We start from the raw sequence: 17675 nt of genomic DNA on the forward strand, positions 1-17675 counted from the left end.
AGCAAATGAGATTTTAAGAGTGCAATTTGGGTTTTTTCGTAACAATTGCTACTCTCAAAAGTTAAAAGACAAAGTATACAGTATTGCACAAAAAATCATGGCCTTCAGAGCTTTTGCTAAAAAAACGAAAAGAAACAAAACACTTTCCCACTTGTATGTTATGTTTTTGATATTTTTTCACAAAAATCAGACCGAAAGAATTACAACTTTGGTGCTTTTTGGATTATTTGGTCCCAAGATGAAGCTACATCTATTTTTTTATATTAAACTAAGTGTTTAGGGTATTTATAGCTATTTTAGATTATTTTGTACTCATGTCTGTATCTTGCCCTCCCGCAATCTTTTAAAATCTACATTTTATTGGCCTCTTGTAATTATGACTACAGTGGTTGTGATCAGAGAACCAGAGTAGCAAACAGCTTTAAATCTGTGCTTAAACAATATATTTACAATTTCAGTGAGTCATAAACATATTGCAAACTACAAAACAACAGAAAACATTGGTTTTGGATATTTTTTTTGCAAAATATAATGCTTTGCTGAGAGCACATTTGTTGAGGAACTGCTTCACAAGCTGCTTAAATTAAACTGTACAGATGTAAGAAACTGACTCAATTAGTAGCACTGCTTATATAGGAATGGAGTGGATTTTGTTGAGTTTAAAATGATTGACTTGAAATCACTATGTGAGCAAATAAGAAACAAACACAAAAAGACTCTTTTGAGCTTATTAGATTTGTTCTTGAATTTAAACTTACTCATGATAAAATGAAGCAAAGTTAAAAATCCTTTGACTCATGCATCTCTCATCTAAAGATTGAGATGTTTTGTGCATTGAATTGTCTAGTTGGAAATTGAACCAAGATCCAGCCTATAGCAGGTTTGCTTCCAGAATTTCCCTTTATTAAGCTTGTATAAAATTACAAATGTGACTTTTTGGCTCCCCAATAGCTTTATTTTCTTGACCCCCCCCCTTTTTTTTATTTTATAAACCCACAATTTGTGGAACTATGTCTAATAAGCGTCCTTATTTATTATCCTACCTGAATTGTGGATCTCTGCAGCTTCTCCAGAGTTACTAATCACCTCCATGCTGCTTCTTTGACTAATGCTGTAATATCTGCCAGACTTGGCCTGGTAGATTTACGTTTTGCTGGGCTGTTATTATTTTCAGATGGAGGATTGAACAGAGCTCTGAGATGTTTAAAGAGCTGAATATTCTTTTGTAATCCAATCATTTTTGAAACGTCTCTAAAACTGTTCATAATCAGTGTGGTCCTCAGGATGCTGCTTGTCTACTTATGAACAAGAATGTTGTTTCGCTCAATCACATATAATCCCATTAAACTTGTCAAAAATATAAAAGTGTTTAAGGTATACATACTTAACACTTATTTGACTCAAGTTAAAAGTCGCGGAAAGTAATAATGGGGAATAATGGGGAATTATGTTATGCAACTTGTTTTGCAGTTGATGGTAATTCAAGTCATGTTAAACAGTTTGAATAGTTGATACATATTGTCACCATAGAAAATATACATCATACTTCCTCTTTTATGATTTATTGTTTAGTTGGAAATAATCTATGCCCCATTTTAGACAAATAGTTAGACTTATTTTATGAAAAGATTAATTATTCTACCTGTCAGGTTAGGGCAACAGCCTTGGCCACTTTCCGTTTGGCACTTCTTGAAAAAATGTATAATTGTTATGCCCCGCAAAACTCACTTTTGTTTACACCAAGTCGAGCAGTCACTGAATGACAATTTCATCACATCCAGCAGGATGAATGACCTCTTGACAAGATGGGAAACAAGGTTCAATCATGTTTTGTGCAATGTTGCACAAAAGGAAAACAAATGAATGGACATTTAGAAATGACAAAAATGTCAAACAGTATTTCTGCCATTCTTGCATTTAGTCCAGGGCATTTGTTTGTTCAGTTTGCCTTCTTTATGAACATTGATGGCTTCAAAAATAGACTTTACTCTGTCAATTAGTGGAACCTTCTAGAGCAAAAGTGTGTAAAGTAAAATCAAGTTTTCATTTTTTTGGTTAATTGTTTAGAAATTGTCTCTTGGGATGTTGAAGACATGATCCATTTGTGTTCAAATTAAAGAGAAATGCATTACGGATGTCTATAATCTTTCGAAAAAGTTGATTATTATAAGCATTGTTGCATGAAATAATTCCCCATTATTACTTTCCTCAACTTTTAACCTGAGTCAATAAATCAACTATTTTTCCAAAGATTTTAGACACCCGCAAAGTTAATTATGGCTCAGATAGAACGATGTCAGAATAAACAATGCATCAGAGATTTTTGTGCAGCTTAACTCGAAAGTTGCCCATATTTGTCACAATGTTGTGCCTAAACTGAATCCTCTACATGCTTAATTTTGGAAATGTTTTTGCATGGAAAATGACCACTTCTGTGTCTTTTTAAGCCTTTTGTCAGTTTTTTGAAAGTTTCATTTCACCCAACTCTCTTTGGAAATGTTTCCCTAATGGGGCCAGGTGAATTAGATTTTATAGACACAACATTTATTCACCTCTGTTTATCTGCCTGAGGCCTTTTATAGCTCCAGCGTACATGTCTATAACAACAACATATGCATAATGGTTGCTGCAGAATGTGTCAGGAGGCAGGACAGGAGCGCTGACTGATTGCTGTAATAAATCTAGGCTGTAACAAGACGGACAGAAAATGAGCAAGAGAGTCTGTTGAGACTGCAAGGGGGTACCATAGTCGAACAATAGGAAAGGAAAATATAGATCTTTGTGGAATGCAAGTAAGATGGAGAGCATCATAATGAGTGAGAGATGTATAATGAACAACACAGAAAATGAGAAGAATGAGACGGAAATGGAGTACTGCTGAGTATGATCATAAAAACGGTGACCCCGGAGGCTAGCTGTTGACTCATCAGTGATGTTTGCTGAGGAGTGAGATTATGCCTCGAGCAACCCTGGCACACACAGAATAACACTTCTTTGTCTACATCATTTTATGATGTGTACACCTTCCTTTGTAAAATAACCTAATAGGAAAAGAGACCAACTTATTGTTTCAGTATCGATGTGAAAGGTGCTTTTGGTATGGTTCTCCACAAGTACATGTATCCGGGTGTGCAATTATACATTTTGCCTTTTGTTAAATTTCTGTGTCAAACAATCCCATGAGTGACAGCCCTAACTGATTTTGACAACCTGCAGTTTTCAAGGTGATGACATTCTGGCAGCTTATCATGTCAGCGCGTTGCCTTGTGTTGACTGTCAAAAAGCGATCCTGCAGAAAAATAGCACATTTCAAGTCATCAAGTCCAAATGACAGTAAATACCCAATAATAAAGAGAAACAAGTGTATGTAAAACTGCAAGAAAAACTGCTTCCATGTTTTGTATCTCTCCATTTCGGTGACTAGCAGCTCATAGATTAAATATTGTGAGTTATTGGTAAAGATTGAAGCTTATTGGACTAGATGCTGCTCAAGCCAAGTGTAGTTCCATACCCTCTGCCAAAAGGTATAATACAATTGCACTGCGATAATAGGTCTTTAAATATATATATGTCTGTGCCGTTGTATGGGCCCCTTGGTTTTTGTCAATGAGGTATGTGTATGCTGTCACCGGCCAGAATCTCGGAGGGCCTGTGCTGCTACAAAGCAAATATGACAGGTTCATTCTCCATAATTCATATCCAGGAGAGCAAACATATGCTTCGTCTTTTTTTTGTTTTTTTACTTCTCACCAATCCACTATGCTGTGAGTGTCTTTGACACCTTATCTGAGCTTTGCCTTAAGGCACATGTTACTAATCCAGTGGCTCCGGGTCAAAACGGACTTGCATTATGTTCCAGTTGGATAATGATGGCCTACCTAAGCAGTTGAATTTTGCAGCATTTCTCTTTAGCTTTCTGCCATCGTTTCATTTTGTACAATCTTCTGGAAATACAAATATTCAGTGAAATAAGGAGCATTTAATTTGACAGGCTCAGTTTGGTTATTTCAGATGTCAAAGAGTTCATTGGCCACACTTTAGGAAATATGTTGAGGGAGAAAAGGAATATCTTGCAGCTGTGTACTATTTATAACATGCTTTTACATTTTGGTTAATGCAGCAATTCAGCTTGAAATCCTAATGCACATGCCTTTTTCCTTTTTGGTTTTATCATATCCTGTCTGAGTCAAGCTTGGTGAAAGGACAAAAAGTGGACTAAATGCAGAATAATGTGCCGAATACAGCAAGACAAAAACAGTTCAGAAATGGAGGGAGGAGTAGAACAAAAAGTTTGAGCTGTTTATTTGACCCTCAGATTCCTCAGATCTTAATCCAATCGAGACTCTATGGCAAGTGCTAAAGAAACAAATTTGATCCATGGAGACTCTACTGCACATCATATAAGGCTTAGAGGATCTTCTGCTAAGATTTTGGTGCCAGATACACACCTTCTGTGGTCTGGTGCCTCAAAAGATTAGGGCTTTATTAGCAGCAAAAAAGGGACCAATACACTGATAGAAAGGTGGACATAATATTATGCCAGATTTGGATAGTATCACCATATATTTATTTTCAATATGATTTGCAAGATTGGAGGGGTTGAAATCCCATCATTGTGTAAGAGTTCCCTGTTAGATACCCAAATATTAATCTATTTGACAAGCCATATGTGTTCCTGCCTATAGTTTAAGATAGAACATATTATGCACAGTATGCATAATCTGTGCAGAGGCCTTTTCTATTTTTACTAGCATGATCTGGGGTCTATGAAAAATTACACTGAAGAGGAGTTAAGTGGTTATTTAATACCTATACAGCTGATGAGTCATAAATATAATACTCTCAGTTCTCTTACATGTATGAGTGAATCAGAAATTAGGTGAGTAGTTGGGATTTAAACATTTGCATTTTAAGCAAATGTATTGTTTGCTTTACATATTGTAAACAGACATTACATTACCATATTCTTTCTTTGTTGCCTCTGAATAAAATTCATACTGAGTAGACTCTAGTAGGTTCTAGGCTTTACTGTGTCTATAAATTGGTACAGAGCAGTGATTTATCTTTAAATTAACATGTTTTTTTTTTTCCACACTGACTTTCTGAGGAGAAATTATGAGTAGTTGGTATCTCAGTCGCATTGGGAGATTTGTTTAAAGAATCCCAGCCATTGTTTTTTTACTGCAGTGAGTTTCCGTGTTCTGCTGTGCTGTTCACGGTCTCCAGAGTGAACTACACTCAGAATGGGTTCTTAAGGCTAAAGAAAATAGCTTTGTTGTATTAAAAGTTCACCAAAAATATTAACGATGTTCTGTAACATCAGAACTGAAAATAAACATCACTTCCATTTAAAGTCATTTCACAACTTTTCTTTTTTCTTCCTTTCAGAATCTTGCAGCAAGGCAAGTAAGAATTTCAATCATGAGTTCCATTTCTCTGTTTTTCCTTTGGCAGGGATACAAAAGTTTTGTGAACAAGCATAAATTACACATAGCATAATCCATTTGACCATGTTCATTCTTTCACAAGATAAAAGATCAAATGCCGCTAGAAGGAAAAAGACGTAGACTGAAATAGACTTTGCAAGCTTGTGATGTCATTTCTCTTCTTGCAATATTGTAATGATCTTATCTGCAGCACATGCCCTTGTTTTTGACAAGGGCTTTTTGAAAGGACTCCATAAACAAAGCTGAAAGCATAAAGATAACAGATGAAAAGTGCAGCCAAATTTTATTATGTGTTACAGTTCAGCAAAACAGATATCTGTTTCTTTCTTGCTCTTGCTTTTTCTTGAAAGGAGTCTCTGTTTTACTTCAGATCGTGGACTCAAACATAGATGCAGCTTTAGCTATCTCTTCAGATCAGTCGCACATTCTTCCTATCGATTATATGATTTTGTTAACATGGAATTAAGTATCCATTGGGGTGAACCAGTTTCAGTTTTCAGATTACCAATATTTAAAAAGCCTGATCTGCTGATACAGATTTTGCACGATATCAACTTATTTTGTCTGAAATGCTGGTAAATATTGCAAGAAAGTTACAGAGTTAATAACATTGGGGTGATTATTGTTAACTGCAAACATGCAGACATGACCTGGTGGACAGGTCATGTCAGTCAAATCATGACAGAGTAGAAGAGAGTTTGATCTTTAGACTGTGGCTGAAATGAGATTGTGGAAAAAGACGGGCCTCACGTGTAAGTATCGGCCGATCACCAATCTCCCAAAATGAAGGAAATCGGCTGGCCGATAAATCGGTATATCTCTAGGGCTTAATTTTCCTTTGACCTTTGCCCATTAGGATTTCGGCTTGTTACAATGCTTGTCTCACAGTGGCAAGCAAAGACAGGGCGTGTCAATGTCTGAAATTTTAAAATACATTTCAAAACTATTATCATTAAAAGACACACATTTACAGTACCCAAATGCTAACTAAAATCTATGAATTACCACTCATTAACTGAAATTGATCAGAACAAAAAAATAAATAAATATTATTGTTTCTGGCATCATCTCTGGTAATAAGAAGGATTTATTGATGTATGCGCCTGGAATTATTTATTATAGTTTTCATCTTTATACAAACATTTCCACCCCCTGAGTCTAGGTATATATTAAATACGGTTGATCAAATTACTTTACATGTCTGCACTGTTTTCAGATCCCAGACCAATAGATGACTTAAGAGACCCTGGTTGTCAAACTGTGGATGTGGTGGCAAATATCTGAAGTTACTGTTTGTTTGAACTTTTATTTAACTAAAACCAAGTTTCTATGCTGAGCTGTTTTGAAGAAGTTTTTCACAGTTTGCTTTTGATCTATGTCTTTGAGCTCTTGTGGTTTTAGAATTCACTCTGATTTCTCTCTCACGAATGCCAACAAACAAAAGGCTTCACAACATTTCTCAGTATATGAGGTCGAAACAAAAGTATTCATGCAATGCCCAACATCAAATTATGCCACGTCTTTGAAAATTATGTTCTCAATTCTTTTTGGGTTTTTTTACGTTTGTCTGTTGAAATGCAAATTTGAGTCTTAAATTGCATCAGTGAAGCATACATTACTTTTCCAAAGACGTCAACATATTGTTTTCACAATTTTTAAAGATCAAGAAAAATCTTGTTGCTCCCTGTATGTCTTCAAGTGGTCGAAAAAGCATTAACTAAAAATAATTAGCAAACAGGGTGGGATGCTGGCAGTAAGATGGCCATCATATTGAGTTGAGACAATTTTTGTCAGTTTATACAGAGTCTGACAAAAAAACATTGTATTGGGCAATTATAATGTTTTTTGTTTACTGTGATATTTGCATTGTAAACTTCACAGAAGTGGAACAATATGTGTAGAATATATGGCGTCTCAGACATGCAACACATGACTGGTTTTGGATTAAAAGCAGAATTGGGTAACGTTTTGCTTACGAGCACGTGTGTATTCAAGCATTCATATCTGAGGCTATGTGCTTTTGTTTGCAAAGCAAATAACGTGAACTATCCAGGTGTACTTATATCGCAGAGTGGAGCTGCTCTTAAAGACACAACCTTCTCTTATTCAGATTTTGTAAATCATTCTTATGGTTAAGCAGTTTTTTTGTGTCTTGTTTAAGTACACCTTTTATTTCTTTTTGCTTTTTGTTGTTTCTTTGGCATCTTTAAATTTGTCATTGTTACTTAGAGGCAATTAAAAGTGACATGACAAGAGCTATGCAAAGCTACCACCAATGAAAAGGGAGATTAGCCATATGTACTTTTAAATATAACCTTTTTACTTTGCTTGAAACTAGCCTCTGAGCAGACTTTCAAAAGGGGGTGAATTGGTTGTACTTTGCTTTATTAAGTCCAGGGGATCCTAAAGTGTTCACATTCAGTCATTCAGAAATTTACACACACTTTCACATGCCAATAATGATGAGCTACTACATTATAGCCACAGCTGCCTAGGGGCAATCTGACATAAGTTAGACTGCCATGCACCGTTGTGGAAAATATATTTCCTGACTTTCGTATTGAATTGCAAATATTTTGTTTCCGTTCATAGTATTATGTTCTTCTCTTGCAGTATCGATCTATTCTGTATGTCAATTGTTTCCCCACCGAATAAAAATGCATGTGAAGATATGTAACAGAAATAGAGAAATTCAATGCATTGCTTTTTGTCTTTGTGCTTGTCCTAGGACTGACGGATAACCTTTCCAGTATTTACCCCACACTTGAGGCTCCATGACATTTCAAATAAGATTTTAATACTTTCTCTAAATTAAAACATGCAGCAGTCTTTGTTAATTATTAATCTTTGTTAACTTCATCTTTTTCAGCCATTTGTACACTGTATAATTGAAATTAAATAAGACAGAATTCATTTACTTTAGATGAAAAAATGTTTGGAGTTCATAATTTATTTTCATAACTTATGCCTCGTAGAAATAAAATGTCATTTTTGTTAGAGTACCTGATATTCAGCTGAAAACAATCATATTGTTGCCTACAGCATCTGGTGCAGGCATGGACCAGATGTCAGAAATGGCCTAGTGTAAAATATTAATGGTGCCATGATTTTTAGGGTTTTCTGTCAAATCTGTCAGGTTTACTTGTTTCAATCAAAGTCTGGTTCTGTACTTGTAGAAATTTGCTGCCGTTTGAACTCTAGAATCTATTGAAATTATACAATGAATGAAAACTGCACCTGATAATAAATTTGTGATAATTCATTCAGCACCAATTTTGCAAAACGTGAAGACGAATAAAAGAGATGCACACAAGGGACATGCAGCTCATGCTGTGTATTACGCAGCATGATTTAGGCTGTAGTTTTTTGCTGTGAATTATTACCATTCATACAGCATCTCTATGTGCACAGGCATGCACGGTTGCACAAATCCAGACATGTGTTGTCTCTAAGGTAGTGATCCATTTTGGCAAGTCTGCTCATTTGATTAGGAAATCTGATTATTTTCAAGGGCATGTACACACTGATATAATCTGGAACGCTTCATTGGAAATATTTATACAAGATGCTGTTTAAATAATCCCTCCTTTGTTATTACAAGTTCTTTCTCACTTTTTAACATGAAAGTGAGATTTCATCATTAATTTAATTATAAATTGTAAGCTTCTCATTTCCAATTTTATCAAGTAAATGTTTTTCAACTGAATTATAGTTTTGAGTTTGAATCTGTAAACCCCTGTTGAAAAGCTCATGGACAGAAGCCGATACTGTATTAGCTTGGCCAATGTGCATGGCATCCACTCTGGCCATTCATCCCCTCAGTGATTTTCTTTTCTAGTCAGCAAATACGAGCTGACAGCTATACACCTCAAATTTAAAATGGATCTGGAACAGCACATGTTTAGATTCCAGCAAATTACAGCAAAGTCTATTATTATTAGAATAGTTTGATTTTCTTGTTTTTCACACTCACTTTTTTGGCATTAATCCATCAGTATGCTTAGGTTAGCTTTGTGCTGTATAAACAGAAAACAGATTAACAAATTTAATTAGACCATATTTGGATGAACAAACAGACAATTGCTTGTCATGATAAACACATATTCAGGCTGACTCAAATTTTGTTTAGTTTTTAATGACAGGACAATCTTTGTCCTCTCCTACATTTTCATTGAGTTTAAAAATGTCCTGAAATATCTGGACAAGACAATATCATAGTAAGTTATACAGTGACCTGCTTTACATTAATACATTTGTAAGCATTGCTTGCTCAATCCGTTCAGACGCTTTTGTAGGTTCTAGTTGTTTATGCTTTCTGCTATCGTCTTGTTGATGCTTAAACCTCTAATCACATGTCAATCCTTTCCCTATGCGAATTGTTACTTAGTTGTCAGTTGAGTTAAAGGTTTCACAAACCTACAAAACATTTCCAGTTTTACTGTCACTTCTTGTTTGGATTTACCAGGTATGACCAGCCTCTGTTAGCACCACATCCTCCTCAGTTCAGTCTGTTACATTTCTGCCCCTCTCTTCACTTAGATGTCCACAATGTACAACCGCAGCTTCGATTGTACATTATCATAAGATGCTTTAAGAGGAAGTAGAACTGTAGTTCAAAAACATGGCGTTCATTACGGGCGGTGGTGGCGGCAGTGCTAGGAGTTTGCCTTGCATTATATCGTTCCTTTTGCCTTTGTTGTTGTGTCCTTGGGCAAGACACATCACTCATCTTGCCTGCTGGTGTTGGTCAAAAAGACCAATGGCATAGTATATTATATTTAACACTCAAAAAATGCCAGGGTCATTTTAAAAGTATTATTCACACAGACAAACCAAAGACTGCATGCAACCTTGATTGAAAAAAAGTGTTTTTTTCTGCTACAGGTACAAATGCAGGTCTTATTTGATCTTCTGGTGTTTATGGACAGTATCTCAGGTGGAGCTATCAAAAAAAATGCTGTTCAGTTTGAACCTTCTGCTGACTTTCTCTGATGATGTTTTGTTGGAGTGTGCTGGAACAATAGGCAACAGGTTTACAGTGGAAATCAAAAATATGGATCTTTGCTTTATGTTCAGAAGTTCAGATATCTCAGTGACTTGTTCTTAAACCATAAGAAGATGTCGTGAAAGATGAACAGAGAGGCTTCAGTCATCCTGAATGCTTGTGTTACTCAGCACTGTTGTGGTAAATCATCTTGGGCAATTCTTCTTTTAGATTTTCTGGGCAAATCCTACTGGGAAAAGCCCTAGGGAACTTGTTGAAGATATTATGTTTTTGAAATGCCTAGATATTGCATTACCCTATTACAAGCTGGAGAGTGTCACTGGTGAAAAGTACGTTTAGGTCTAAATCTTAAACATTGTAGAACCACATTGATGGATGGAATGAGTTTAAGTTGATCACAAAGATATTGTTTGATTATTTTAATGTGTAGCCATTACATTAATGTGTTACATTAAGGGTATGTGCATTCCCTTAATGTAGCACATAAAAGAAGGATGTTTACAATTTGTCTGTGTGGTCTGAAGTTTATTTTCCATATGTTAAATGTCTTGGTACAAGAACATCACATTGGTACTGTGTGGGTTAAATGAGGAAAAGGGAGAAATGAACAAAACATTTTGCTGTGTGAAGCCAATAAAAAAGTACCTTATTTTAAGGAATAAGATAAAATACAGTAACCTAACACAAAGTCAATAACATGAGATAAATGATTTAGATAATGTACTATAGGTTTCATGATACTGTGGCCTGCGTACCAGATGTTTTTTTTAAACATTCAGCTAAATAATTGTAACAAATTGTCAATTAAGTTGTCTGTTATTTGTACAAATCTTAATTAACATTTTTTTTATTGTATAAATGATTCAGAAGTCAGAGTAGAGTGAAATAATAAATAAAAAAAAAACATGCTTCTAATGAAAGGAACTGAATGAGAAAAACCACCAAAGTTGAAAGAAAAACTTTAAAAGATCTTTCAATAACTTTGATAATGAGATATTGTTCCAGAGCATTTTAAAGAGACTAATAATATGTGTCTTTGGAAGCAAGAAGTAAAGTAAAGATGATTAAGTCACTGAGTGGGAACGGCCCCAATACCAGGAACAGAGTGAAGTGTTTTCTGCTGTATTTAGCTTCTCATAACTCATATAATTTATAACTCATGTACTTCATAACTCATTATCTTCTGCAATTTCTCTCTTTCCATGATTCTCTTCACAGTGCTTTTTGGTCAGTTTGTGGTATTTCAGACTTTGCCCACTGATGTGGTCGAAATCTATGATGGACCTTCTACAGATTCAGCCCTTCTCTCCTCCATATATGGATCTCACTCAGGTAGCCACATCTGGATTTACTGGATTTACAATGTAGATGATTTAAGTTATATCATTTTCTTCCGTCATACTGTCATTAGAATTTGACTTAATTAAAATGTTTGTTTTAAAGAAGAGTGAGCACAAACCTGTTGTCTTCTAAATACCAATCAAATCACTTTTCCCTAGACAAATAAACGTAGAACTCATGTTCCTAAAAGACAAGGTGACCATCAAGCTCAACATCTATTGTCTTTGAATCGGCTTCCAGAATCAAGCTATTTACATCTGTCTTGATTGCATCTCCTTTGTGTTTCTGATTTAGGCGAGACGCTTCCTTTGAGTTCAGGGAACAAGATAACACTCAAGTTTACTGCAAATGGAACAGACACAGCCAAAGGATTTCATTTTGTTTACCAAGGTAAGGTTTACTTTTTTCTCCACTTATATACAGCATTTATCCTCGCTGCTATTACATGAAGTCAGCAGCAGAGTGCCAGTGGATGAGGCTGGGCATAACTTAGCAGAGAAGAATGATGTGATGTCAAACAGTGTCTTGGCACTGAGGATGAGAGTGACAAATAAAGTGTGAGAAGACTCACAAGGGCTTTCTCGATCCTTCTGCCTTCTTTGTCTTGCCATCTCCTCTTTTCCCTGTTGCCTGTCTGCCTAACACACCCACCGCTCTTTGGCTTTCTTCCTTTGATTCTTGCTACCTCCTCTTTTATCCTTAGCTGTACCTCGGACCAGTGCCACTCAGTGTAGCTCAGTCCCTGAGCCCCGATTTGGGAAGAGGATAGGGAACGACTTTGGCATCGGCATGGTGGTGCTCTTTGAATGCAATCCAGGCTACACGCTGCACGGCTCCAACGCCATCAGGTGTGAGGCCGTGCCCAATGCCCTGGCCCAATGGAATGGCACTGTGCCCACGTGTGCTGGTAAGCTCTCTCACCAACCAGTTCTCGCTATGCTCCCCTGTATACAATCAGACACACACCGACACTCAGAAAGAGGTCCCATAATACTGTGACCTATGTTTCTGATGAGAAGAAAATGAAGATGGTAGCATGAATAGTTAAGATACTGATAATTTGTGTTACATTGTACAATTTACCGCAAGTTTTGATGCATAACTTTATTAGCTTTACTCAGATCGTAAGATCTCTATGAAGTCATGACCACTGACTGCCATGATGATAAATGCCATGAAGCATTTATCATCATGGCTCACGTTTGTGGATGAAGGACATGTTTGGCCAAAACGTTTTATTTGTAACACTGACTCCATTTAGAGGCAGAAAAAGTGGACAAGGATCTAAGTGAAGGAGCAGAAATGAGCAGTAGTGAGCCAATGACAGGGTTATGGATGGTCAAGACTCACTAATGCAAATAGAAAGTGAAGACTGTCCCATTGGTCCGATTCAACAAATGAGCAACTGCACCTGAAATCACTTTATGGGTGTGATAGAATACTCTCAGAATAAACTGCGCTTTGCAGATTGTTGCATGTGTGGGTGCACATCAGGAAGGTCTTCTCTCTGATGGAAGTTTAAGGATAATTTTGTACCACTTAACAGAAAAACAGTCAAGAATGGCTTAAGGTGCAGAACAACGCATTTAACAATGCATGCCAAAAGGCATTTTCAAAAGTGAGCAGAGAGTCCGAGAAGAGACTAAATGTGAACATGAGGAAAAGTTTTGAGTACAATCATTACAAATTTTGAGAAGTAAGACATGAATTCCTGCTCTCAAAATAAAAAAAAAATGTATGCAAAAGTATTAAAAGTTTTGAAAACAAAAGACGTAAAATCCTGCTTTCAGACTGAAAATGTGTGCTCTTTCAGACTGAAAATGTGTGCTCTTGGTTTATGACAAAAGAATTCCCCCATATACAGTTTTTGTATTTGTATGACTTTCTATTCCCTATAAAATTATCCATTTAGAATAGAGACCCATTATGTGTTTTTTTATACATATAAAATATTTTGTCTTTGTGTACTCTTGAAAACGAGCAAAGATCCCATTTCTCAGTAAAATGTTCCAACCACTATGTAAAGACAGGTTTGTGTAATTATGCTAGATTTGATATTTAGTCTCATATACTGAAAATGTAACTTTTTTTAATCTCTGGTAGAAAACATTTGGCAGTAGAGGTCACAATTTTGAAGCTCTCTAGTGTTATCACCCACCAATGTATAAATATTTCTCTTTCCATGTTTGCTTGACCAGCCATCCTAGAGACATGCATGCAGAAAGATTTCGGCACATTCTTGTGCACTCATCACGTTCTCGCTGTAGCTGTGGTTTTCATTCTCTCTCTCTGCACATGCTGGTTTCCATGCAGTTAAAAAGCAATGCTGTCGGTCTCACAAAGAAACCCACGCAGCTGCTTTGAAAAAATGCATAGCTATGATGAAGTGAGGCAAAACCTATTGAAATAGGGCCCCATGCCAGCAAGCAAATAATCCAAGACGGTAAGTGCATGAGATTTCAACTGAGGGTTCATCTGAGTTTCCTGCCAAGCAGTGAGGGAATAGCCATGGCACGCGCAGTTTCATTTCAAACACAGTGATTTTTATTTCAAGATTGAATCTGGCTGCAGCATCTCCCTCAGCGACAGTGCACTCATTCAGAATAACGGATATAATCTTATAGGGACTTGGAAAAAAAAAACAAAAAAACACTATGGTAAATTACTCAGCCGGTCTTTATTAGAGATGACAGCATCAGGCGTTGTTTGAGAAGACAGATTTGCATTTCCTCAGCCTGTTGTAACTGACCCGGCACAAGATTCAGCACGGATCTGCTTTTGATTTCACAAAACAAAGTTATTAGATTACAGTTCTTTAGGTAAATTTGAACAAGAGTTTGGACTGATTAAATGTTCTTCACCTGAGTGTACTGATAACGCTCACACAGTCTTTTGTATACTGATATTTTTATGTCAAAGAAATTGGGATAAAAGTATTTTACAGAGGCTTTAAAATGTAAAGGAATTGTATTCATGCTGATAGCTTTCATGTGTAATAGTTTATTGTAGATCGATAAGATGAACTGAATCACAGCTTTTTGTTTTGTTGTTCTCAGATAAACTAATAAATGTCAAAAGCATGATAAACATAAATTTTGAATTGAAAACAATTCATCACTGTCTAATCTTATATAACCTCACATATTTTCGTGATTCATGCGCAGCGTGCCCACACCGTGGAATTCACAGTTGCTTGAAACACTTGTTTGAAGGTGTCAACAAGTGAACAGAGTCGCACAGAGCTTGTTTTTAAACCAGTGAGTCTTGTTCTGAAAGAGCCTCCCAAGACCAATTAAAGTGTCTCAGTCAGGAGACATGGAGGAAGGTCAGACCAGAGTGCTGCTCCTGATGACACGCAATATTAGAAATATTTGGAAAATTTCACTAATAAAAGTGGGAAATGACTGGGACTACGCCCAACTGATGTTCTTTTTTCTTGTCTAATAAACAATGCTTCAATTGTTCTGCTACAAAATATTTTAAGTTTTTTTTTTTCTCATTTTAATTGATTGTCATAGGAGCATCTTTGCACTTTTTTATATATATATTTTCAAGTTCACAGCTTTGTTGCTTTGGTTATTTCCCAAAGTAGCATTCTCTTTCAATAACATACTATATCGTTGTAATTGGGTGTGTTTTGAAGTATGAATTTTTGTGGAAAAGTACTATTCCCACATGTCATACAGTTGGGTCATTGACAGCACAAGGAGCTTTTAGGATGTGTAACTAGAGAACGGGGATCAACAGCAGGCACAGACTTTTGAATTGGTCACTTGGGCGTTGTGAACAACGCAGTGGATGAGCTACTTTTGACAGATTCCAAAGTGAATTCTGAAACATTTTCAGGTCGTCTGGCAGACGTTGTTCTCTCAGCAACAAAACTTGCATGAGGAAGAATCCAATAAGCACCAGACCGAGTAAGAGTTTGTGCTTTGGTCAGTCCTGCTTATTTGTTTGAATCTCGTAATCATCAGGTCATGTTGAACACTGCTGTCAATGGCTGTGCTGAAGCAAACAGTGATGAGGACAATTTTCGTTCTCTCATATGTTTGGTCTCAGTTATTTTCTTTTCTTGTTTTAAGGTCATCTGATTAGATTCAGTCTGAGTTTGCCTCTTGTAAATGACATATGTTGCCTGTGTGTCTTCCACAAATTATTTGCCAGTAGTGTGGGGGTGTATATGTAATTTTGGAAAATATATGAATCCACAGATTGACAAAAACATTTACGCACAGCAACTGTTTTTCACTCTGGCTACCAAGAGATGAAAGATCTTCCATATCTTCCCAGACTTACAGCCACTACATGAGGCTGGACTACTTTAGTGTTTTAAAGAAATTTTATAATTAATATATTTTGACTGGAAATTCAGAAAAATACGTCAGATTATTTAGAGGTGGTGAAGAATCTTGAAAAGCAACAAACTAGGTCAATACATTTTCCAAACTCAAGGAAACAAGTCGCTTGCTAACTTCAGCACTGTGTTGCAGTAGCATTGGAGGATGCAGAAGTTTGCAGGTACCAACAAGGTTTATTGTTAGGAATGGCTTCTTAATTGAATGAATCAACCATGCCATATGGTTCTCATAACAACTTGGCTTGTTGTAAATCTTGGATAATGAAACTTGTCTTTTTCAGTTTGCACTCATCCTTCACAAACCGATTTTAAAATATTAAGTTATCATCAAATTATCCGTAATTGATGCAATATTCTCACATATGTCTCAGACATTTTGCTGAAGCCCTGCAGAATACAACCAAACCCCAGTGAAGATTTAAATTTAATTAAACCAGAGGAAAAAAAAGGAAGGAGGTCCTGGCAGTACATTACTTGGTTTATGTGCTGTGTTTACTTGACTTTTTTTGTTTCTATGGCCACATGTTTTTTGTTTTACATTTAAATGTATCCATTTAGCAGAAAAGAAAGAAAAAAAACTGTGCTGGTAGTCAATGTAAAAAGATTAAAACTGGAGTGATGTTCTGTCTCTTTTGTTTTGGTTAGAATCTTTACAGTGACATTCTGAAGTTTCTGGATGTGGTACAGATTTTTCTTATTCAAAATATTAAAAATATTGTTGCAATAATAAGAAAACAAGAAAATAAATAAATAAATGAAAATGAACCATCACTTTTAGCCCAGAAAAGTTTCTTGGCTATAAAAAAAATCTGATTAAACATCTTTAAAATGAAGCTTACAAAAGACAGGCAGACATTTTTCAAAGGTCTCATGTGCTTCCATAAAAGAAATGAGCTGTTCTGCCACTACTCTTGCAAGACATTTTGACATTAAAGAGATCTTGGCGATAAGCCTGTAGTTATTTTTAAGTTGTGCTGGATCCAAGTTGCACTATTTTTTAATAATGGCTCAACAAGAGAAGACTTAAAAGAACTTGGTGATTATTATGGAATCTTTATGACTCATGATATTAATCTAAGGGAGAAAATGTTCCCCACTTTGTCAATATGTCTGTGCATTCAAACACAGATACATGCAATTGTACAGGTGTATTTCAGAACATACACCTGTTCAATTGCTTATTAACACAAACATAAAGTAAGCCAATCACATGACAGCTACACCAAAACATTAAGTTCTCTAGACACTGTGGAGGCGATTTGCTGAAGTCAAGAATGTGGATGAAAGCAGATTTTAGTTACTTGGAAGGTGGCATAGCTGTTTTTGCCAGATGGTCTGGTCTAAGTATTTTAAAAACTACTGATCTGCTGGGATTTTGACGCACACATATCCCTCGGCTTTACAGAGAAAAAGCCAAAAAGATAAAGTGTTGTGAAAGGCATTTGTTGAATTGCTCAGAGGAACTTGGGTTGACTTGTTCAAGATGATAGAGCATTATTCCCACTCATTCTTTCCCATTTTGATC

The 17675-nt window shown here is 36.1% G+C and overlaps 1 protein-coding gene across 2 annotated transcripts in view; it reads left to right on the forward strand.

The window, feature by feature from the left end:
* The window catches only part of LOC129367504 (CUB and sushi domain-containing protein 3-like), a 230972-nt gene that overhangs the window by 116919 nt on the left and 96378 nt on the right, over positions 1-17675 (forward strand). For both annotated transcript variants that reach the window (XM_055042010.1, XM_055042011.1), the window contains exons 32-34: positions 11671-11784; positions 12088-12183; positions 12497-12700. In XM_055042010.1, the coding sequence (XP_054897985.1) occupies positions 11671-11784; positions 12088-12183; positions 12497-12700 (414 nt within the window). The remainder of the gene's footprint in view (positions 1-11670; positions 11785-12087; positions 12184-12496; positions 12701-17675) is intronic.

Source organism: Poeciliopsis prolifica, unplaced genomic scaffold (assembly GCF_027474105.1).
Source record: "Poeciliopsis prolifica strain line A6 unplaced genomic scaffold, Auburn_PproV2 SCAFFOLD017, whole genome shotgun sequence".
Taxonomy (NCBI): Eukaryota; Metazoa; Chordata; class Actinopteri; order Cyprinodontiformes; family Poeciliidae; genus Poeciliopsis; species Poeciliopsis prolifica.